Raw genomic sequence first — 22,505 nt, 5'->3', positions numbered from 1 at the left:
CTCCGAGGTCAGACCCAGGAAGGTCGAAGCTGTGTAAGCTTCTTGCCCTGGAGACAGTCTGCTCACAGAGAGGAGGCTCCCCCAGAGTCCTGACTGGCTTCCTATGGAGTAGTTCCAGAACATTGCCCGGTGACTCCGTGACAGTCCCCTCTATCTTCCCTGTGAATTTTCTTTCTGGCCCTGCCACATCAGTTAGGCTGACCCACCCAAGGACTGTATTGCTCAGTTGATAAGTAAGGTGAAGGGGAAGAAGTTGCTTCCTCCAGATTGATCGATCAATTTCATGTCAAGCTGCTGCTGCAAATCTTGGAGTTAAATGGGATTTTTAAACTCTTGTAGAATCAAAAATTCTTTAGCTTTGGAAGAGACTGTTTTGGAAAGTTCTTCCTGTGAGGGGGTCCTAAGTCCAGGCTCAAATCAAAGATGGAGTTTACATCCGGTTGCCATGGAGAAAGGGGGAAATACTCACCATGAAGACCGGCTGATATGCCGTACCTTAGGAAGCAAATTCACAGGTAAGCCAGAATTTTAATTTTCTCTTGGTATCAGTAACATAAACCACTATTCTAACAATTTCCATAGACAGCCAAGAAACACTACATTAAATTACAATCAAAAGACAGAAGCTGTTCCCTTCCCCATCCAGGGGAAGGTCTCTAACACTCGTCCAATAACAGTGATGCTCAGATGCTACGCATGAGCCTAGCCGAAAGCCGAGAAGTGATAGAATTTTCCCTTCCATTCTCGGTCTAAAACCACTGCTTGCTTACCGCTGATTCCCAGTACATTATTTATTCGCTTCCAAGGGTTCGAGTTAGTGAGATTTTTTACGCTTCCCAATATACGTGTTCCGCATTTAACTCCCCTTACCCTTCACATTCCCTTTGTAACTATTTATGACTAGGTTTGTAAGTTATTGTGTGTTGCAAACAAAGGCTTCTGCTTCCAGCATTTGATCAGTACAGTGAAATCCTAAAGCTGAATCTGTGCCATCACAATAATGGCCATGGGTGAGATGCTGATGCCAAATACAGGGGTGTGACTGCTTTGCAGTTCAAAACCCAGATGTTCATTTGTTGAAACCAAGGGAAGTTAGGAGCCTAATTACCTGTGAGGCAAGGCTAGGTTCTTTTCTCCAGAAAATAACATACCACTTTATTTTAACAGATTTCTTTTGTGCTGTAGCCATTGTGGGGATGGCTGGACTGGGACCAGACAGATGATGGAAACACCATGTTCAGCACCAGGTGCGTCAGCTGGCACTACACGGCTGCTCTCATCATTGTTGCTTTCAATTACACAATTGTTTTCTGGCATGAGCTGGGTGAAGTGGGGGAATAATGTGGTGTGTGTGTGTATATTATACTAACTAGCCATGGTGCTAGTCAATGACCTCACAATACACACCCCTGGACAGTGGGCTAGATTCACAAAAGGACTTAGGCTGGTAAGCACATTCAGACCTCGTGTGCTGGATTGGGCCCCTGTAAGTGAGATGACCCAAAACAGAGGAGGAGCTGCTGCCTCATAACTTGTAACCCAGGTGTCTGGGTACTCACGTGGGGTGTGTGAGACCCCCTCAGCTCAAGTTCCCCTTCCACCTACGGGGCAGCAGGGATTTGAAATCTCATGTCAGGGCCCTAACCAATGGGCTGTGGCAGTACTTCTCAACCAGGGCTTGGGGGGGGACCTGTGAGCAGGTTTCAGGGGGTCTGCCAAGCATGGCTAGTATTAGACTTGCTAGGCCCCGGGTCAGAAAGCCGAAGCCTTGCTACGCAGGACTGCAGCCAGGGCCCCAAGTCCCACCACCCAGGGCTGAAGCCTGAGCAACTTAGCTTTGCATTTCCCAGTTTAGCATGGGGCCCCAGGCAATTGCCCTGCTTGCTGCCCCCTAACGCCGGCCCTGGTGTTTATATGCAGAAAAATAGTTGTGGCACAACTGGGCCGTGGAGTTTTTATAGCATGTTGGGGTGCAGTTCAGAAAGGAAAAGGTTGAGAACCCCTGGGCTAGGATAGTCTGAGCTGGTGAAGCTGTTCCACCGGCTCCTGGGCCTCCCAAGTGAGTGCTCTAAGCAGTAGGCTACAGCATCACTCAGGGTTTTGTGCTTAGTCTCAATTATTTCATTATTGCTCAACAGGGAAACAGCTTTGACAAGACCCTGAGGGAGACCCTACCCCCACCAGGGCTTAAGGTACCCACCAGAGCCCAGGACAAATCCCTTTTCTCCAGCGGGAACAGGGGAGGCTTGAAGCAGGGTGCCCCATATCCCAGGTAAGTACCCTGACCGCTGCACTGAAAGTTACAAGGACGGTCTCCCTTCCCCTCAAGCCTCTTGCTAAAACTGCATAGGTGCCTAATGCCAAGAGAGGGTTTGCAGCCCAGAATAGCAAAGGCCCTGCCTTGCTGCAGCCCAATCTCAGAGAGGGGTGGGACTTAGTGCACACCCTTAGCTGGCACCTGCCATTGGCTAGCTCAGGGGTCAGCAACCTTTCAGAAGTGGTGGACCAAGTCTTCATTTATTCACAGTAATTTAAGGTTTCGCGTGCCAGTAATACATTTTAATGTTTTTAGAAGGTCTCTTTCTATAAGTCTATAATATATAACTAAACTATTGTATGTAAAGTAAATAAGGTTTTTAAAATGTTTAAGAAGCTTCATTTAAAATTAAATTAAAATGCAGCGTGAGTGAGTGCCACTGAAAATCAGCTCACGTGCCACAGGTTGCCTGCCCCTGGGCTAGCTTATGCAAGGTGCAACCTGGCATGCTGGCTTTTGTGAATCCCCATCTAAGGTTCTCTTCCGATTCAGTGTGCCGGGACCCAAAGCACTAAACTCAAGCTTCGTGCATCTCAGTGATTTTCTAGGTGCCTAAAATGGTAGGCCAGGCACTGCTCAACATCACTGTACTGAAGTTTGTTTGTGAATGTAGTCCTGAGGGGTCTATCCTTGCTTTGCCGCATGGACTGAATGGTTGTTGGTTTCAGGCACTGTTACACACAGTTGTCCAGAGAGGAATAAAACCTAAAGCAAACAATTAAAGAGAGAGACAAATGGATCAAATGCTTCCTATTGGCTGATGTTCTAAGAGTGCAGAAAACCTTTAAATAAGAGCTTAACGCTACTGACAATATGTAAATACATCCCAGTTGCAAAACCACTAGTTAAACCAATCAAGTGGCAGGGGAGCACCATGTCAGCCCAACTCCACTGGAAAGGTTGATCTAGTTTGGGAGATATTCGGCCATGAAATACCTTTACATCTCAGGCATCAGTACAGAATATTATGTTTTCCTATACAAATGTGGCAGGATTCCAAGACCTGTGTGAATTTGTGGGAGGGAATGTCCCTTGTTCACCTAGTACACAAGGTGTGCTAATTGTGCCTTATCAATATTCATTTTACAGCTGCCTTAAGTGGACACTCATTCCTATCCCTCCCACCTCCACAGATCAGATGAGTGTATGAACAAGCAGCTCAGATGGTTCCTCTTCTGAAAGACTAAATGGAGTTCTGCAGGGGGATTTGCTGCAGTTCTACTCTGCAATGCGGCTCCATAAAAAGCATGCTAGGGCTCTGTCATCTCTGAATTTCCACACCAAATTGTGCTCACTTTACAGGTAAGTTAGATCTAGCTGGCAGCTGTTCATGTTCAGGCTGAGATCTGAAATGATTATAAATAACTCAGTAGCCAAGGGCCGGCAGTGATTCTAGGCACTGTTCACACATGCAGTAAGACAGTGCCCATCCCAAAGAATTTACAGTCTAGCAGAAGCAAGTGGAGTTGGGAGCAGAATAAAGCACAGTGGTCTGGGCAGGGCAGTAGCTACACCTGTGGCTAGTTTCTTCTCTTCCCCCCCACCCCACCCCCAAGTAACATGCAAAAGGGTGAGGGGAAATGAATCTGGACAGGTATTTAATGTGTGTGTTATATATTAAAGCATGCTGAGGTCTTCCCTTCTTTAAGCATCACCAGGGATAAAGATTCTGCAGCTTCAGTTCTGCCTGCATTAGCCCCTGTGCAACTCTGGTTATCTGACAGGAACTTTAATGATTCTGTTGAAGGTGCATGAGAAGGGCTAGATTCCAGCCTACTCTCCCATAACACTGTTGGGTTAAGGGGAAAGTACAAGGCAGCACAAATTTATTAGAATCACTAAAATTGAGCAGCTCAATCAATTAATAAAAACTAAAGCTGGTTAGAAAATTTCCAAATGTTTATTCACCTCCAAAAAACCAAACTACTTTGTAGGAAAGGGTCATTTAAGATGAATTGTTTCACTTAGGCTTGAACTGAAATTCATTTGTGAAAAATTCTGGTTCAAAATGACTTGAAATTTAAGCTAGTTATAGCAAAAAAAATTAAAATGGGCAAGGTTTAAACAAAACTTTTTGACCCAAGCTGAATTTTAGGGATTTTCAGTTGGCAAAAGTTTGAATTTTCATCCTATTTTGGGTGAAGAAAATGGATATAAAAAAGTCACAGGATTGGAAAAAGTAGTAAGAACAAACCTCCTCCCCCTTCCAATTTCATTCATACATTGCAGAGAACCAAATTACATGTGCTCAGATACCATATTCAGTATGGTATAAATTGCCACGTTAAAGTACTTCGGCACTCTAAAGGGGAAGTTCCTCCAATTGCTCTCTTCAGTGTAGCCTTTTAAAAAGCAAATTCCTGATTGTGCTGTGATAGGTGGCTCTTGGGTATGTTCTGATTCTGCTATGTTTGATTAACAGAGCAAGCTCATGGTGAATGCCATCTTCTACCTTGCTGGGTCTCATGGGTGTTCTACGCTCACTCCTAGCCCCCACCAAGACTGGTGTTAGACCGGACAAAAATTCTCTTCCATCTGTAGTCCTTTGCTCCTACAGTGGGGAGTGCAAAGTTGTTCTGTCTTTTGTGCTGTCTAGTTCTCAAGATGATGGCATTATCTCCCAAGGGCAGTTGTGAAAGCTCCATGGCCTAAATTTCCTTAACGGAGATCATACTCAGGATAATTTATGCTTGGGTCAGTTGTGGATGGCTCACCAATGATCTTAAAAGAAAAAAATTAAATATTAGCTTTGACCTTGCACTGAAACCAATCATAAGCCATTCATTTTGAGTATGTGACACCTATAACAGACCTGGAATCAAGTCTGATGCATAATATTTTATTACCAGTTGCAGGTGGGGGTGAAACCTAAGCCCTAACTTTGGATCCAGATGTCAACACTCATCATTTGAGGGTGTTTCAGACCATTATAGTGAAGGTCCAGCTGTCAAACAAGGCTTAGAGGAGGAGCTACAATATCATTTGAAGTGAAACTCACCATTTAAATGAGTTGTGACAAGCCAACAGAAGGCGTTCTTTAGGACAGCATCTGCTCTTTTCTACAGACTCCGAATTCATCCACATGGCACTTCTGAGTGACTAGCCCTTCTTTAAGGCTGTTGGATAAACACTAATAGTACCCCATCTATTTTAACCTTTACATCATCTCTTCTCTCCTCACCCTGACTCCCACTAAATGCTGTTGATGCTGGTGTGCTCAGATCTGAGTCCAAGAAAGATTAACTCCTAAAATCCAGTTTTGGAACCAGATGTGAGAATGGCAATGACTCCACAAGCTGTTTTAGCACGATGCAGAAGAGGCAAAGTTTATGCATGAGGTCACAATTCAGAGAGGGAAGGGTGAGGGCAGCAACATACAAAACTCCAGGAAAGCTGAGAGCCCTGGAGGCCATTCATTTAAATGTATAGTGAAAGGGAGACATGCAGAACATGCCTATCACGTTCTTAAAACAGAGAAGGGCTGCTATATCGATTTAAAGGCACTTTTACTTTGTTCTTAGCATTCTGAAGACATTTAAAAGGTGCCAAGTCAAAGTTTTGACACCAAGACAGGAGGTTTAAGGGCTTGTCAGTCCTTGTATTCCAGAACGAATTAAGAGGGGATGCTACAGCTCCCTTCACTTCTACACAACAGCCTTCACAACTCTTGTATACAATATAGCCTGCTAGCATGGATTTAAACTAAAAACATCAGAACTAAGCTCTCCCAGGGTGGAAGTTAGAGCTAGATCATTGTACTATAAAAATCCCCAGTTGTATCTGTCACTGCCAGCTAGAGGGGTGGGTGGAGAGCTGAGCAGTCAATGGCTGGGCCAGCTTGCTTTAGAAGAGTCACCTTTTCTGTAACTGGTGTCCAAGATGTGGTGCTCATGTCCATTTCAGATTAGGTGTGTGCACTTGCCCCATGCACCAGTGTCAGAAGTTTTTCCCTTAGCAGTATCCATAGGGGGACAGGCTCTGACATCCTCTGCAGTGGTGCAGCTGGCTCCCCCCCACCCTCAGGTCCTTCTTACCGGAAACTCCAACAGTGGGGAAGGAGGCTGAATCCCCACGGATTCCAGGAGTACCATGCTGCTGGCCCAGAGGCCACGGGGTCAGTTGCGGTGCAGGTGAAGTCAACAGTACCACGGGTGTCAGGGCCTGTCCTGCTACCGGGGACTCCTGATCAACATCAGAGTTGTAAGCAGAAAGGATGCTGCAGAGTGACCATGACCGGCTGGCCTGGCAGCCCTCCTTCCCAGTGTGCCAGCTGCTGTGCCACAAGGCCAACCTGTCCAATTGGGATGAGTTTCTCCTGCAGGACCCTGGGGATCTTCAGCATTTGGCCAATCTGCAGCAGACCAGTAATCTACACCTCACATGCTGCTTGACCTGTACTGGGATCTAGAGCAGGACCAGGAGTTGGAGCAGGCTGGTCATCAGTAAAATCTCACTGATCAAGGGGATTTGTCTCAGTGACAGGTGCCAGCAGGCAGGTGACTGGTGACCCTGTTCCACTGACTGGTCGCAGGACTGGTGCCAAGGCATTGGAGACATGACCTCTTGGGCTTCTTGGCCAGGGCCAGGGAAGGGGAGGAGAATCAGTGGCAGCTTGGGGACTGCACCAGCAGGGCACACTGCACTGCTCAGGGCCGAGTCAAACCTCTGCTCCAGTAATGAGTCAGCACCGACTCAATCAGGAGTGCCCAGAGAGGGAGGTCTCTCCTTTTTCATTCTGGGTTTGAACAACTTACAGATGTGACACTTGTAGCTTGTGTCCTCCTAGCCACCTTAAACAGCTAACGCAGCCTAGGGACAGGGCATGAGTCCTGTCCAGGAGCAACTAACACTAAGGGTAAATACTAAACTATTTTACAAAGAAATGGTGGTGAGACACACTGAACTAAGTGAAAGCTAGCCAAGGCAGCAAGCAGCAACTGAGGGTGGGGAGGAGCCAGTGGCACCCCTCATACTGTGCCTTCTGGGTGCCAGCCAGTGCCTTACAGATGCTATTATGGGAAAAAACTTCCAGCACCCGTGCATGTGGCAAGCACACCCCCCAAATATGGAATGGACATGAGCAAGCACTCGAAGAACAGTGTAGTTCTGGCACTTCTGAGGGAGCATGCCAGCATCAGCCTGTACCCAGGGAATGAATTTGGCATTTCAGAACTAGCTAACTTGGAATGTATTTTGGAAACAATCTGAACATGAACAGCAGCCATGGCTCAGACATTGGAGCACTTGGTTTGTTAGACAGCTGCAGCCTGAAGACAGACAGCTCTAGAGTAGTCCTCACTGTTGGTTTACATCACTTTTGTCCCCTTCCCTCCACAAAGGTTAGCAGGGGCCAACTGTGCTGTGGATGCTCTTTGTGGTGGGGGAGAATACTTCCCCCTCAATAGCAGTGAGCAGCAGTCCTTTCCTTCAAGGACTCACTATGAACTGGAGTTGTAGGTGTGCAAAAAAGGAAAAAAACTCCCCGGGGCTTTGACAAGGGCAAGGAGGGAAAAAGACAAAAGATCCTGAATGCCCATGAATAAAGAAAGGAATCGATCTGGAAGTTAAAGTGTTTATTGATGTGTTTAAACTTTGTACATTCCCCACAGACCACATTAAGGAGTTTGCAGGTTAAGTTAAATCTGTGCATAGTGGGAAGAGACAGAGAACGGGGGGGGAACAAAACAAAGTCACAGGAAAATAGAAAAAAAAATACACCACAGGTTACCAGAACCTCCAGATTTAAAAAAAGCCATGAGCATTAACATCAACTATACAAGCATTACAAAGACATGATGGTGAATGGAACAACACCCCGCTGCTCTCCTCAGGGTCTATGCATCCAGTTGTGTAAAATAGGCAGTATCCATTTCCTCTCTCCCCCCACCCCCAACTTGAAGTAAAATCCCATGTTATTCAGCTCCCCAAATGCTTGATTAGTGCAAAGCTTGGGCATTCTCTGAGCATGCACACAACTCCAGAACAGCCCAGCCTCATCAGAAAGAGATACAGAGCTCCAAAACCTCCATTTAGAGACTACTTACCATGTGGTGGGGGGGAGGGTGGACTGGAGAAAGTTACAAAGTAGTAGCAACAGGGCACTGCTAATGCCAGATGGGCACTGAAGGAGGCTGGTTAGAGGATCAGAAGGAGGGATTTAAATTCAATATCAGACTTCCAACTGTACAGCAAGACTGAATTAAGAAGATAAGGGGAATGCGCAGACTCCAGAACAACCATGTTCTAACATTCCACTAGAATGGCTATAAACAAAGATGCTAGAAGCCTTTTAACTCCTTGCCTCCAGGGAGTCTAGATTCCTAGAAACCACACCGCTATGCCACAGAAGTGCACAGATCACTGGCAGGCAGCAGGGGATTTTTATAAAGCTGTTTGTTAACAATATTTTTGAATTGCACCCTTAGTTATGTTCTCTCAGCTCCTAACCCTATTTAATCTCTTTGCAACTTCTGGCAAAATTCACTTTAAAAAAAAGGAATACTGCTTTATATATAAAAGCCAAAATGACCAAAGAGCCACAAGTGTCTCCTTTATACAATGTGGCCGGTACAAATGACCTTCAATATACAAGTGGTCTATCAGAAATAAAAATCAACATTTCCCATTTATATATATAGCGCTTGTATCAGACGACAATACAACAGAACTGGGATTTTCAGATTAATTTTTTAAAAAAGAAAAACTACATCTCAGTCAAATATCTGCAATAGATCCATTTTTCCCATTTAAGAAGATTTATATATCATATATTGTTATATTATCATTTCTTCACCCATTTAAAAGAATGGAAATTGCAACTCTACAGTAGTAATTATAGTCTTAATGATCCAGGAGTTCTGAATGTAAGATGAAGTCCTCTTGAAGCAACTGTTGGTCAGTAGTCGATCCAAAACGCTGGACCATTTTGGCCCTCCCTGCCTTGCCCCTTTGCTGGTCAGGGCTGCTGTATTTTCATATCCTTTAAATCTGCATCTGCTCCAGGTATTTGTAAGTTGGGTTCTCATAGCCATGGTTCTGCATCTTGTTCAGATGCCGCTCCTCTGGGGTAAGCATTGGGTCAACCTTAAGAGACCAGACAGTTACCAAAGTCAATGGAGTCCCCACAGCAATTTGCAGGTCTAACTTCTTCGCAACTATGGTTATTGGGAAGGTGCTAAAACCATAGTTGGCAAGATATAACAAATACCATCAGCCACTGGAAGCAGCTTGTTTATTATTCCCTGACAAGAAGTGCAGTAGCTGAAAAGTTCAGTTTTCATTGTTTCAGAAAAAGCTGTCTAGCTACCAAGGCCTTCCCTTGCTTGTCTTCTGCCCAAGATTGAGCAGGGGATAGAGAAGGATGTTTCTTTAGGTCACTTAAACAGCATGTTACAAATATGACCCTCACGCCCATGTGAAACAGATCAGAATTTTGCATGCTGAGGAAAGAGGTAAAGCAGCCCATCTGCAGCCACGCCAAGTCACCATTACGGCTAGGATAAAATCAAGTTGCTGCTGCCTCCCAGCTCCATGCACTGTAATAGTTGCTACATAGTGTGGAGGGTGAATTACTATAGATCAGACCTGTTTATTCCCTTGCTCAAGATTTCAGCTTGAAAGCTCATTTAATGCCAAATCTCATCTTCAGACAGACAAGAACACCTAATTGAATTCTTTGTGATTAGTGAATACAACTGTTAAGTGGCAGATCCCAGCATGACACACTAATGAAAAAATACCTGCGTGCTAAGACATAAGCCACAACCCTGTAGGTGCTGAGATGCTTAAATCTGAGGATATTGCACAAAGGAGTGTCAGCATTGAGTTAGCTTGTGATGCTAACAGTTACCCTGCTCGGTTAGTATAGCGGAAGCTGTGTCTCACCTCCACAATCCCATGGCTGATGGTCCCATACTGCCTCTTCCTTAGCATCACCAAGCTGATGACTATAACTGTGGCTATGGCAACTGCGATCACCAAGAGACCGATGAGGGCACTGCTGCTCAAACTGAAATCCTCACGAAGGGAACTCTCATTATCCTGCAGAGAAAGAGGAGGGGGTGGGAAAGGAGATACTTAAATGCAACCCTAGGAGGTAGCCACCAATAAGGTCTTAAACCATCTGTGATATGGAGACATGAGTGATTATGCTTGGCAGCCTGAATATTTAACATCTCCCTGCCTGGTAAAAAGGGACTCCAACTCAAAAGGGTTTCCCACAAGATGCTGACCCATGCCACTTATGGGTCCCACAAGGTATTTTAAACAAGTCAGTGTCATCCTCTTTATTGGTAGCTACTTAGAACTGTAGTTCTAGGGAAGAAATCAGAGCAATGCCGCTCCCTGCAAGATGTCAGCAGGGTTCCGCCATTCCCAAAACTTTAGCGACGTCTCAGAGTAAGTGGAGACACAAACACCAGACGTTGAAATTGATTTTAGGATTCACTAACGGCTATTCCCTTTTTTGGGTGGCCACATACATACCGGCTCATCCACCAGTCCACCGACTCGCTCTGCATTGAAAATCATTTCCTTCACATCAAGGGTTTCATCAATTACCTGAAAACAGTCACGAAGGCATTTTATACAAGGAGCCAGGAACAACAGGCACAGGATCGCATGGTTGGAGAAGAGACCTTTACTGCACAATGAAGCAGAGTGCTTCTGCTGGATCAGACACTCAACTCTGCCAGATCCCCATCATCTTCTCACCCTCTCATGAGAAGGGGATAGCCATCAGCCATTTATAGTCACGTGCCAGCACCACAACATGCAGGAATAGTTAACTGAGGCCAAGATGAGAATATCTCAAGGACCTTTGTTCAACTGCAGACATTTGCTATGGGCACATCAGCTGTGTTACATAAATCTATCCTCCTGGCTTTAAAATGAATTTAGAAGTCAAAACCCAGTGTTGATTTTACCCAGGTGGCTGCAACTAGAATTCAGCTCATTCAATCCACTGAAGACCGAACCAATCCTAACAGTAAACAATGTTTCCACTGTGTCACTAACTGTCTTTCAGTTTTAATGTACAGCAAAGCCTGTTAAACCACTGAAAAAAGTCGCCAAAACCATCAGCTGCTTCGTAGACATGGTCTTATTGTAGAGGTGGACAGAACAGCACTCAGTACATTTGATGTGGTCTTAAGACAGGCAGCTGCCTAACAAAGGTGGGTCTTCAGCAGGTTTCATTGTCTATCAAAGAGCTCTGGTTTCTATCTAGGGAAGCCATTTCTAAACCAGACACCAAGTCATTCTACAACTGGGGATCTGGATCTCCCCCTTCCCTTGTCCTCCCACACTTGCAACACTAAACAGTATTAGGGAACTATGTTAGTCAGAAAACTGCAACTCCCCTGCACCATATGGATAATGAATACACTGACATTCCGTGAGCAGGAAAAAGGCATGGAAATAAGCCACTAATGTTAATTAGTCTCCAAGTGCAGTTGTGCTTTAGAAAAATACAGGCAGAGGGCTTACCACATTCTCATCCACTTTGTTCTTGCTGTTAATCACTTTCTCTTCAGCCCCGATCAGTCCATCCAGATCAGCCATGCCAGAACCTACACCAAAAATGTTAAGTATTACATTTGATGTAGGCAGATGCCACTCAGAGCTTAGTGGCAACTAGGAAAGGATTGCCTACTCTCTGCAGTGCTGTCGCTGCTAGTGAGATTCAGAGCACAGGCTGCCAGTTACTAGCCCTTCTTCATGCTATGCTTCAGGACGGGGAGCTTGTGCTAAGCTACAGTGAACAATCTGGGGGTTTCCTGGCTGATGAAGACAAATGTGGTAGGTGTGACTGGAGCGGGGAGGATGCACAAAAAGGTGTTGGGAGTGTAAAACCACACTATTCTGCTATTTAAAAAAAACGTATGGCAACAACTAAAGGGAGCAGAGGAGAACATTGCTGATCACCATGACTCCAGGAAGGCAGAACACACCCTCCTCTCCACGAACAGTGCACAGGGAGCACTTTACACAACAGCATGGTCAGCACCATCTCTGTCAAGATCAAGCACATCAGCAAGTGCCTCAGGAACAGGAGTCGCAAGGTCACCCAGCACATCACTGGCACAGGCCCAAAAGCAATCAATCCCAGAGAAAGGGAAGAGAAAATGATACGCTAGTCCTTGTATCAGAATATCACTCATCCATGACTAGGCTGAAATCTACTGTGGGCTGCAAAGGAGGAGAACATCAATTAACAGGCTGCTCTGCATAAACAGTTTGATCTGGAGCTTTTATAAATAGATCAGATCAACAGAAAAGGCTGATGCAACACAACTTAGGTCTACAGCTAACAACCTGGGAGATGGCAAGCATCAAATATCAGGGCATGTCAAACAAGTGTCCTTCACAACACCTATGACAAAGCAAAGGGGACAATGGGGCTGAAATCCAAACTCAGCTGAGCCTCCAGCTTCAGAGAGGGGCATGTGGGGGAAATATTTCCTACAGCACTTAATACTTCTAATTGACTGAAGGCACCTCTGCGGTTGCTGAGTTTGCAGCCTGGCTAATGCATTATATTTGCTGCTGGAGTTGTTGCAAGTTCTCTGATGAGGGGGAGGAAAGGAGAGTTGGCTCCAGGGCAAGCCTTCACCGTGACAGCTTTTATTGCCTGGAAATGCCAAGGAAACTAATGCCTCACTCCAGCTCCTCCAGCAAGGAGCGGCTGGGGTTTTACTGCATTCCTTTCCCCATACGCTTCTTTGGAGACATTCAGATTCTAGGCACAGCCACAGTCGCCTGTCACTTCCCAGGGCTGCATACGTGGGTAATGTTGCTGTGAAAGTCAATGGTTTAGAGTTTCTAGAGAACCATCTTGTCAATCCTGGCCTGGGGCTGCTCTGCCCAATTCTAAGGAGCCAACATAGCAGTCCCTAAGCTGGGAATTCAGCTGCTATGACAAGTATTGCCATTTGGTATAGTGCTGTGCACTGTTTAATAGCCCCAGCTTCTTGGAGCTCAGAGATGCAGCTGATTATATTATATACATCCCTGGAAAACAGCAGCTTATAATGGAATATCCTGAAAGAGGGAGAATGTATGGCAGAGGATCAGGCCCCTGAAGTCAGTGGGAGCTTTGATATTTACTTAAACGGGAAATGATTGGCCTGTTCTTTGCTTCTTGAAATCAATGTGAAAGTACAATGTCCACATTCAGTCAGCTGCCAATTGTTCCAGACCACGAATGGAGTTCATTTCAGTTGCAGTTAAACAAATATTCAAAAATGAAATGAGTTACAGGCCATCCAGTCTTTGGACTACAACAGTTTGGAAGTTTTGCAGCAAATTTAGAATCAAAAGCAGATTGAAGCAAATGGGATCACTTCCAGCATGCTACATGAGCACAACTAAATAGCAACGGTCTTCATACATAAACTTTACTACAAGGACTCGCCTTCTCCTAGAGAATGTGCACACAGACTAGTTGATAAATACTATAGAATCAGACCTAGCTTAACAAATTAAAGCAATTTGTTTAGTGTCAGTTCTCCACCTCCCTTACAGCCTAGTCAATTCCCCTTCAGCCAGAGTCCTTTGCTACATGAATTAAGCAAGAGCTAGTAATGTAGGTACACCGATAAGCAGAAACAGATGAACAGTGAGAACTAGCACAGTACAAAGAAATTCTAGATGTTAAAAAGGGAAGATGCAAAAGACACTATAAAGCAGAGTGGATGAATGAATCATTTGCCTGCATGGTACTAGGTCCCACTAGATACATGCCCTGTTGGGTATTGTTTGAGTGCCAGAGTGATTCCTCACCCTCTCTCCAGAGTTGCTCACTCCTGTCTTAGTGCTGTCACCAGGTAGGAGGAACAGACACTACAGTACACAAAACTGTCTGTATTTGGATTTACCTTCCATGCTGTCAAATTTCTTTGAACCAGTGCTAAACATTTCTCAAAATATGACGGTGTAAACTGCTACACAATTCCCAAGGGGACTGCTAAACCTAAACTGCTTTTGGGGGCAAAGTAACTAATTATGCATTCCTAGAATCCCTGTGATAGGCTGGCAAAAGGTCACTGATGCAGTCAAGCTAACCTGTTTCTTTAGAAAACAGGGCGTGGCTAAGTCAGCCCTGGTCATCTACACAGAGAGAAAGAAGGTGAAAAGGTGAGATTGTGAAACTAAAAATGAAGCTACCAAACACTGTAAAGGTAGGGGAGTGATGGGAGACACTGAGGGAGCAGCTTAGAACCAACCTTTTTTCATTGGATGGTACAAATCCGGCTGAGGATCTAGCAGGAGGGAAAACAAAAACAAAAATAGCAGAAAAAGGAGATTAAGAGAGAAAGGAAAAAGGGCTTGTGCGTGATTTCTGACGGACCCTGGATAAAGCTTTTATTTTACAGCTTTGTTATAGCTTAGTCTGTTCAAGCATTTTAATAATTATTAAAAAGCCACACAAATGCCAGCTGTCAAGACCCTTTGATTAAAAAGAATCCCCCATAGCCCTGCAGCAGTTTGGCAACACAGCTCAATGTTACACTGGAGCATTTTGGTTAGAGATAGAATTCCAGAATCAAGCCAAAAAAGCAAAAATTAGCACACCCTGCAAAGGGAAATTAATAGAACTCCTGAAATGGCCAACAGCATCGAAATGAAGGACAAGCTAAGATGGCTATTAGGGACTGCAGATTACTAGCTGCACTGGCTCTGTCCCAAACCAGCAGAGCATCTTCTGATGAGACGGACAGCTTAGGACCCTGCTTAGATTTTACATCATACAGGCAGCTTTGACAGTAGTGCTCTCATGAGTAATTCTGCATTTCTGGGGCAATTGCTTCAGCCCTGAAAGTTCACAGGGGGACAGAGCACACTACATTGCATGGGCTTTGATGTCAGTTTAAGATGAATGTGTTCAGGTTCCCTAAAACAAACGCACACTTTTGGCTCTACGTACCTTCATTTCCAGGCAAGGCTGGGAAGGTCTTCACCTGGAATGGACGGAAGGGTTTGCCCTCCTGGAGGGGTATCTCTTCGCTTTCCTCAGAGCTGACTCGGACATCTACCTGGGACTCTGAGATGGAGGATGTGAACTGGTCCATGTCAGCACGCTGCTCCTGAAGCAATTCATCTGTAAGGGTGAACAAGCAGCCAGGGAGAGGAGTAAGAGTATTCCACGCAGTTGCTAGAACTCCTCATTGCTTCCAAGAACAATTTTTGCTCCTCTCAGAATTTAGTGGTGCTAGCTGGTAGTCTTTTATAGGGACAGTGACATACAGACCCTAGTTTGCAGAGGCCGCAGCATGAATGTCTGCAATGGGAAACTAAGTTGAACCAACCTGAAAACTTCCTAGCCTCTCTCAAAGAATGTTTGAATCTTAATTAATAATTTTAATAATTAGAGATATACCTATCTCCTAGAACTGGAAGGGACCTTGAAAGGTCATTGAGTCCAGCCCCCTGCCTTCACTAGCAGGACCAAGTACAGATTTTTGCCCCAGATCCCTAAGTGGCCCCCCTCAAGGATTGAACTCACAACCCTGGGTTTAGCAGGCCAATGCTCAAACCACTGAGCTACACCCCCCCCATTGTCTGTATGGCCAGGGTTTTAGAAAGGCAATAGCTTCCTCCTTGCCCTATAGAAAACTCCTGCCATTTTGGTAATGTGCTGTGTAGCAGCAACATTCAGCTGGTCTTTAAGGACGCTCAACACACCAGAACTAGGATTATAACTCAGCCAGCTAATGGTTTGTTCTTTAGACAATGCCAACTTGTGTCCTTTTGTTTCAACACCTTGCATTGCTTAAGGATTAGAATTCTCCCACAGGGTCTACCTAAATTTTCATATTGGTGCCCCTCAGTGTAATAGCTGAGTGCTTATGGAAGAGTGGTAGACTTTGAATAAAAGGGATTGAGTACATATAGACTGAGTCAGCTGGGGGGGAAAGGAGGGGTGCATGATCCTTTAAATGTAGTTGGTGTGGGGCAGTGAGGGAAGCTGGTCTTCCTGTGGGTTGTCAGACTTTTAAGACTTGTGTCAACTCTGAAGGAGGATCCCCATCCTGAGCTATCAATAAAGACACTGGCTAGAGGTAGCGGTACAATCTGAACCAAGAGACGTTTGAGCTAAGGAGTGTATGGTGAGGGTGAATGAGAGTCTGACACTCTGATATAGGGCATGGATCCGCTTGTACTCACTAATCTCCTTTCTACCCAAGAACAGGGAAGAAAGGAGGAGACTTGAGAGTTATTGCAACATTTTTGTAGACTTTTATAGCTTCACAGTTTAAAGCCAAAAGTTACCCTTTACAAACAGCTTGTCTCCTATATAGCATAGGCCAGAGAATTTTTACCATTCAATGCCTGCATCAGCCAGACCACCTGTGGTTGAACTAGAGCACAGACTCTCAGAACTGGAAGGGACCTCGAGAGGTCATCTAGTCCAGTCCCCTGCACTCATGGCAGGACTAAGTATTATCTAGACCATCCCTGACAGGTATTTGTCCCACCTGCTCTTAAAAATCCCCAATGATTCCACAACCTCCCTAGGCAATTTATTCCAGTGCTTAATCACCCTGACAGTTCAGAAGTTTTTCCTCATGTCCAACTTAAACCACCCTTGCTGCAATTTAAGCCCAGTGCTTCTTGTCCTCTCCTCAGAGGTTAAGAACAATTGCTCTCCCTCCCCCTTGTAACCACCTTTTATGTACTTGAACTGTTGTGTCCCCTCTTGGTCTTCTCCAGACTAAACAAACCCAATTTTTCCATCTTCTCTCATAGGTCACGTTTTCTAGACCTTTAATCCTTTTTATTGCTCTTCTCTGGATCTTCTCCAATTTGTCCACATCTTTCCTGAAATGTGGTGCCCAGAACAGAACAATTCTCCAGCTGAAGCCTAATCACCATGGAGTAGAGTGGAAGAATTGCTTCTCATGTCTTGCTTACAATACTCCTGCTAATACATCCCAGAATGATGTTTGCTTTTTTCGCAACAGTGGTACACTATTGACTCATTTAGCTTGTGATACACTATGATCCCCATATCCCTTTCCCCAGTACTCTTTCCTAGGCAGTACTTTCCCAGTTTGTATGTGTGCAACTGATTGTTCCTTCCTAAGTGCAGTACTTCAGACCATTTCTCCAGTTTGTCCAGATCATTTTGAATTTTAATTCTAACTTCCAAAGCACCTGCAACCCCACCCAGCTTGGTTTAGTCCACAAACTTTATAAGGGTACTCTCTATGCCATTATCTCAATCATTGATGCAGATATTGAACAGAACTGGACCCAGAACTGATACCTGCCAGACCCCACACATTATGCCATTCCAGCATTGGTGTACCATTCTCTGGGAATGATTTTCAAACCAGTTATGCACCCACCTAATAGTAGGTCCATCTAGGTTGCATTTCCCTAGTTTATGAGAAGGTCATGTGAGACAGTATCAAAAGCCTTACTAAAGATATACCACATCTACCGCTTCCCCACCCATCCATAAGGCTTTTTACCCTGTTAAAGAAAGCTATATCAGGTTGGTTTGACACGATTTGTTCTTGACAAATCCATGCTGACTGCTACTTATCACCTTATCTTCCAGGTGTTTGCAAACTGATTGCTTAATTATTTGCTCCATTATCTTTCCAGGTACAGAAGTTAAGCTGACTGTCTAATCCCCTGAGTTGTCCTTATTTTCCTTTTTATAGATGGGCACTATATTTGCCCTTTTCCAGGCTTCTGGAATGTCTCCCGTCTTCCATGACTTTTCAAAGATAATTGCTAATGGCTCAGATATGTCCTGTCAGCTCCTTGAGTATTCTAGGATGCACTTCATCAGGCCCTGGTGATTTGAATCTTAAACAATGATCCTTCTGGGGCACACTTTGCCCTAAGAAATGTGGGCACCGTATTTTTTATTTTTTGGGCTATCCTAATGTATCAGCACCAGCAGAGAGAGATACTAACCGATCTCATCCTGGATTTCTTCAGCCACATATGGTACCTTGTAGAGCAGAGATAGGCTTTGATTCATCCTCTCTTCAATCACATGGAGGTGTGTCATCACCTGACAACACATAAGGGCCAATTTAAGAGCCATTGAAGGTAATACATCCGTAGTATCACCTTCAGAAACAGGACCACAGGATTTGCCCTAAGAGATCAGACTGAATCCACTGGTCCATCAAGTCAGATATCCCAACTGTGGCGCTGGCTTATACCATGCTCCACAGGAAGGCAGCCTCCACAAAGCAACAAACAAGCCATATGCACATTGCTGTAGGAAGTGGGATTCCTCCCTGGTCCCTGCTGCAATCAGTTTTTCCCCAGAAGCATACAACTTGATGCTTCTGATATACATTAACTATGGTCAATATTAAATATTGTTTCATGTAACTGCAGACAATAAGTAAATTGAAAACCCTGCCTCTGTTTGGCAGTGGAGACCCCTAAGTGTGCTAAGGTGTACAGGGCAGAGCCTCTGTTCCAACAGACTGCACCTGAGTGCAGACCCAGAGGATGGGGAGAAGGTTTACAAGGCAAACAAAAAGCATGGTTTTGGCAATACAATGCTGAGTCTACACACAGCTTCTGGATAGAACAGGGTCTTGGTCATGCTGCTGCTTTACAAGTCACGAAACTGCCATGGTTTAGACTTTGTTCTAGTGGAATTTAAGTCCAATTTCCAACAAGGACATCTAAATTAGGACATGGGGCATTTTATGCACTTCTCAGCCCAATACATATGCCTATATGCAGCAATTCACTGTCATCATTTGAAAATTGGGTCACATTGTACACAGCCTCAGTTCACCCATTAGCTCATGTTAAATTTAACAGTAACTCCAAACTTCACCCAGAGAGGGTGCTACATGATCAAGGATCATGTGGACTAGAGAAACCATTAATATGGATGGCCAAATGTTGAAGGAAATTAATGAGTTGAATGGACCTGCTTTTATAGTCAGAAGTGAATCTGACCTTTAAAAGCTAGGATGAAAGCAATTTAATTTTACATGTGGCCACCTGTCAATCAAGCAAATCGACTGAAGCTTAAAGTGCATTGAAAAGTAAAGCGAATTGAAATTGAACTGTACCACCCACATTCCTCACATGTCAATTTGTTGACACTGAAGCCTTTGGAATGAATTAAGGGCTGTTTAGGTCTTAGCTTAAGCTTACAGTTCACATACCCCACTGTGGGGCTTTGTCAGTACAAGAACAAAGGAGTCAGGGGGTGTGTATTTGATATACTGGGCTGTCTCCGAAGAGAGTACTGGCTATTCTTCATTAGGAGCCAGTATTGTATTTACTCTGGAACCCTGTCTAATGGGTGTAAACCAACAGACAGGGAGGAGTTTGAGGCAAAAAGATCTAAAGACAACAAGTTCAAAGTCCATCACCAGCACCTCAAATCAACCTGAAGTTCGTGAAACCAGATACCCAAAGAACTCCTGCAAGTGGAAACATGATACTTAGATTAACTTCTGAATACTAACAGTGGGGGAGATCTAGGGATAAGCCCCAGTCCTAGTCTCACTCCCAAAGCCCACACTTCTCTGAAATTTTGCCTCGCATTAGCACAAGTAAAGCCTCAGGTTACTATTAGAGACACTAACGAACGATACTGGTTTCTGCGTAGTCGGTATCGCTGTCTCCCCAATGCAGCCTGTTCCCTTTCGTTTGTGTGGGTGTTTCACACAGCATCGGGGAAGAAGGCTTTTTTAGAAAGAGGAACAGCAGCATGGTCCAGTGGCTAGGGCACAAGACTGGGACTCATGAGGCCTGGGTTCCATTTTCAGTTCCATCACAAACCTCTGGCACATCAGTTTCTCTCTGTGTGCCTGTTTCCCCTCCCCAACTTGTCTCATCTAAGCATGTGTAAGCTTTTTGGAACAGGGACAATCTTTTACTATATGCCTGTACAGGATCTAGCACAACAGGGTTATGATCTTGGTTGGCCTTCAATGTTACTCTAACAAATTTTTTAATGTAAAACCACAGAAGTTAGCTAAGGGCTGAAGGGCAGATATTGTACAAACTACTTACAGTTGAACTGGCCAGATGTTGTGGATAATGCATGGCGAAACTGTAGACTATTCCAGGGTACTATCTGAACAGGAAGTATTTAACATTCAAGTAAGTGCTAAGGAAAACTGCAAGGATAGCATCTTTAGCACCAACCAGCATGCATTCAGAACAGAAAATGAGAGTTCCTCTTCAGTGCACAAAGATGTCAAGCTACTAAGGTATTCAGCTGGTTAGCCAATTAGCATGGAGATAGGACAGATTCTGAAAAAGCCTTTTCTAGAGACAGTCTCCAAGAACCACCCCTGGAGTAATAATGTTCCCTTGACAGAAACATTCTTTTGTACCTGAGATTTCATCTGTGCAGCCTTTTCTGGGTCAACTGCCAGGACATGCTGATAATGGCGGACAGTGTGCAGCCGGTCCTTGTTCTCGGCACGGACGTAACGCTTTAGGGCTTGGAGGATGCGGTGGGGCTGCAGAATTTAAGAAGAGTTAAAATTCTATTGGTGGCACAAAGAACAGGATCCCATCCAACAATTACACTGACATATATATTTGAAGTTGTCTACTCTGTTTTAGTACTGGACAGAACATCTATTCTAATCTCTCAGAGAATCTCCTTTTACGGTAAGTGTATTGGGCACAAACAGCTATGCTTAAAGTATGAATGTAGGGAGAACTAAGTGCAGTTTTCTAAACATGAATTTAGATGCTCTGCTGATAGGCCTTTGGTACCAGTTACCACAATTTGGCATAGCTTCCTAAGAGTCTGCTTTCACAGCATGCTAACCCATGCCTCCACAAGGCTCGTTCCAGTCTTCCTCATCTCAGCCCATGTGGTCACTGTTCATTTCCCTCTCAAAATGCTCCAACACAACTCACACGTGGGGGGTCAGCTTGCAGGGCAGCCAAGTAGTTCTCCAAGGCAATCCGACGACGGTCATTCAACATAGCTTCCACCCGAGCCAGGTGAGTCTCCACAAGCTGCTGCTTCTCGCTGGCTGCCTCTTTCTCTAGAGATTTAACCATTGCCTGGAAGTGCTGGAAAGGAGAGAAACAGAGCTTGTGTGAGTTTGCTACAGCACTGTAGCAACAGAGAGGAACGAACCGAGCAAAAACGCCTACTCTTGCTAATCTAATTCCTTTGAGTGTACTGAGATGGTCCCATCCCACACTCCCTGCCCAAGGCATCCAACAGTAAGGAGAGAAGGACACAGAAGACTCATTTTGACTTCAAATGTGCTGTTTAAAATGATAGTCCCAATATGTCTTTCAAATGTACTTCACAACAATTTCAACTGTTTGTGGAGAAGGCAGGGGGTCTTGCAGCTGGAGCATCCGGTCTGGAATCAGATAATCTGGATCATATTTCAGCTCTAGTACAGACTTGATAATTTAAGAATCCACCTATCCCTCATTCGTATAAAATGGGGATAATACCATCTCCTTCCCTCGTAGGGCTATTAATTGAATTTTATGAAAGGCACCATATCTAGCATCTGTCCAACTATAGGTACTCAAAGTCTTAGAGAGCGCACTCCCTGGCAGTAGTAAACCATTGTCAACGCTATGCATCACACCACGATGACCATAGAAACACTATGTTAAGTTTTGGTATGCGCCATTAGAAACCAAAACAAACTATTTCCCAAACTAGGAATAAGATTGGTAGAGAGAAGATACAGGCTTCAGAGAGGATTTACAAAACCATGTGAACAGACCACACTAGAGTAAGAGGCCTTAGCCTACTGTAAGAGAAAATGTAACAGCTGTCCTTAGCCAAGTGCGAGTCTATGGCAGCCAACAATCGCAAGATTCTATACCCATCACAAACCCTAGGTCTCCACTGAGATTTCATTCTCACAAAGCAGGAGTTCAGCAGTTTGCAAGGAAGCCATTGATTTTCAGCCTCATGGGTTTTCACTAGATCTGTACAAATAGGAAACCTGTGTCCACAGAGAATGTCAGAGCCAGACTGAACAGAGCTGTGGGTTCATTTGCAAGCACAGCTGAGCAAAATGAACACAGGAGGTTTAGAGTTCCCTTTTGGCAGGGCTGCTGACATGCTTGATGGTCCTGCTAGTAGAGGCGGGGGGAACTGGTAGTACATAGCACCATTTCCAGTTTTCAGACCACTCACTGTGCTTTTGGCTTTGAACACTGACAAGTTACCTAGCTTACTCAAGCGAGGACA

At 44.7% G+C, this 22,505-nt stretch overlaps 1 protein-coding gene and 1 long non-coding RNA gene across 8 annotated transcripts in view; one reads left to right on the top strand and one right to left on the bottom strand.

The window, feature by feature from the left end:
* The first annotated feature begins 242 nt into the window (after positions 1–242).
* Positions 243–7,798, top strand: LOC123354688. Of its 4 annotated transcripts, XR_006574817.1 has the most exons (5): positions 243–515; positions 1,168–1,247; positions 2,139–2,272; positions 3,407–3,619; positions 5,167–7,798. It is a non-coding gene; the product is annotated as an uncharacterized LOC123354688 (long non-coding RNA). The 4 variants fall into 4 exon arrangements; XR_006574820.1 differs by lacking the exons at positions 243–515; positions 1,168–1,247 and adding an exon at positions 1,419–1,447; XR_006574819.1 differs by lacking the exons at positions 243–515; positions 1,168–1,247 and adding an exon at positions 1,450–1,486.
* Positions 7,799–7,875: 77 nt separating this feature from the next.
* APLP2 (amyloid beta precursor like protein 2) overlaps positions 7,876–22,505 on the bottom strand; it is a 65,033-nt gene continuing 50,403 nt past the window's right edge. For 2 of the 4 annotated variants that reach the window (XM_044996891.1, XM_044996894.1), the window contains 9 exons: positions 21,194–21,352; positions 20,656–20,784; positions 18,248–18,347; positions 15,243–15,416; positions 14,542–14,577; positions 11,804–11,886; positions 10,802–10,876; positions 10,202–10,357; positions 7,876–9,400 (listed from right to left, as the gene is read on the bottom strand). In XM_044996891.1, the coding sequence (XP_044852826.1) occupies positions 9,299–9,400; positions 10,202–10,357; positions 10,802–10,876; positions 11,804–11,886; positions 14,542–14,577; positions 15,243–15,416; positions 18,248–18,347; positions 20,656–20,784; positions 21,194–21,352 (1,014 nt within the window). In that variant the 3' untranslated portion in view covers positions 7,876–9,298. The remainder of the gene's footprint in view (positions 9,401–10,201; positions 10,358–10,801; positions 10,877–11,803; positions 11,887–14,541; positions 14,578–15,242; positions 15,417–18,247; positions 18,348–20,655; positions 20,785–21,193; positions 21,353–22,505) is intronic. The other 2 variants (XM_044996893.1, XM_044996895.1) reach the window with 1 other exon arrangement.

Source organism: Mauremys mutica, chromosome 22 (assembly GCF_020497125.1).
Source record: "Mauremys mutica isolate MM-2020 ecotype Southern chromosome 22, ASM2049712v1, whole genome shotgun sequence".
NCBI classification, from domain to species: Eukaryota; Metazoa; Chordata; order Testudines; family Geoemydidae; genus Mauremys; species Mauremys mutica.
Note: the sequence above shows the minus strand (reverse complement) of the source record. Positions and strands in the feature narration are given on the sequence as shown.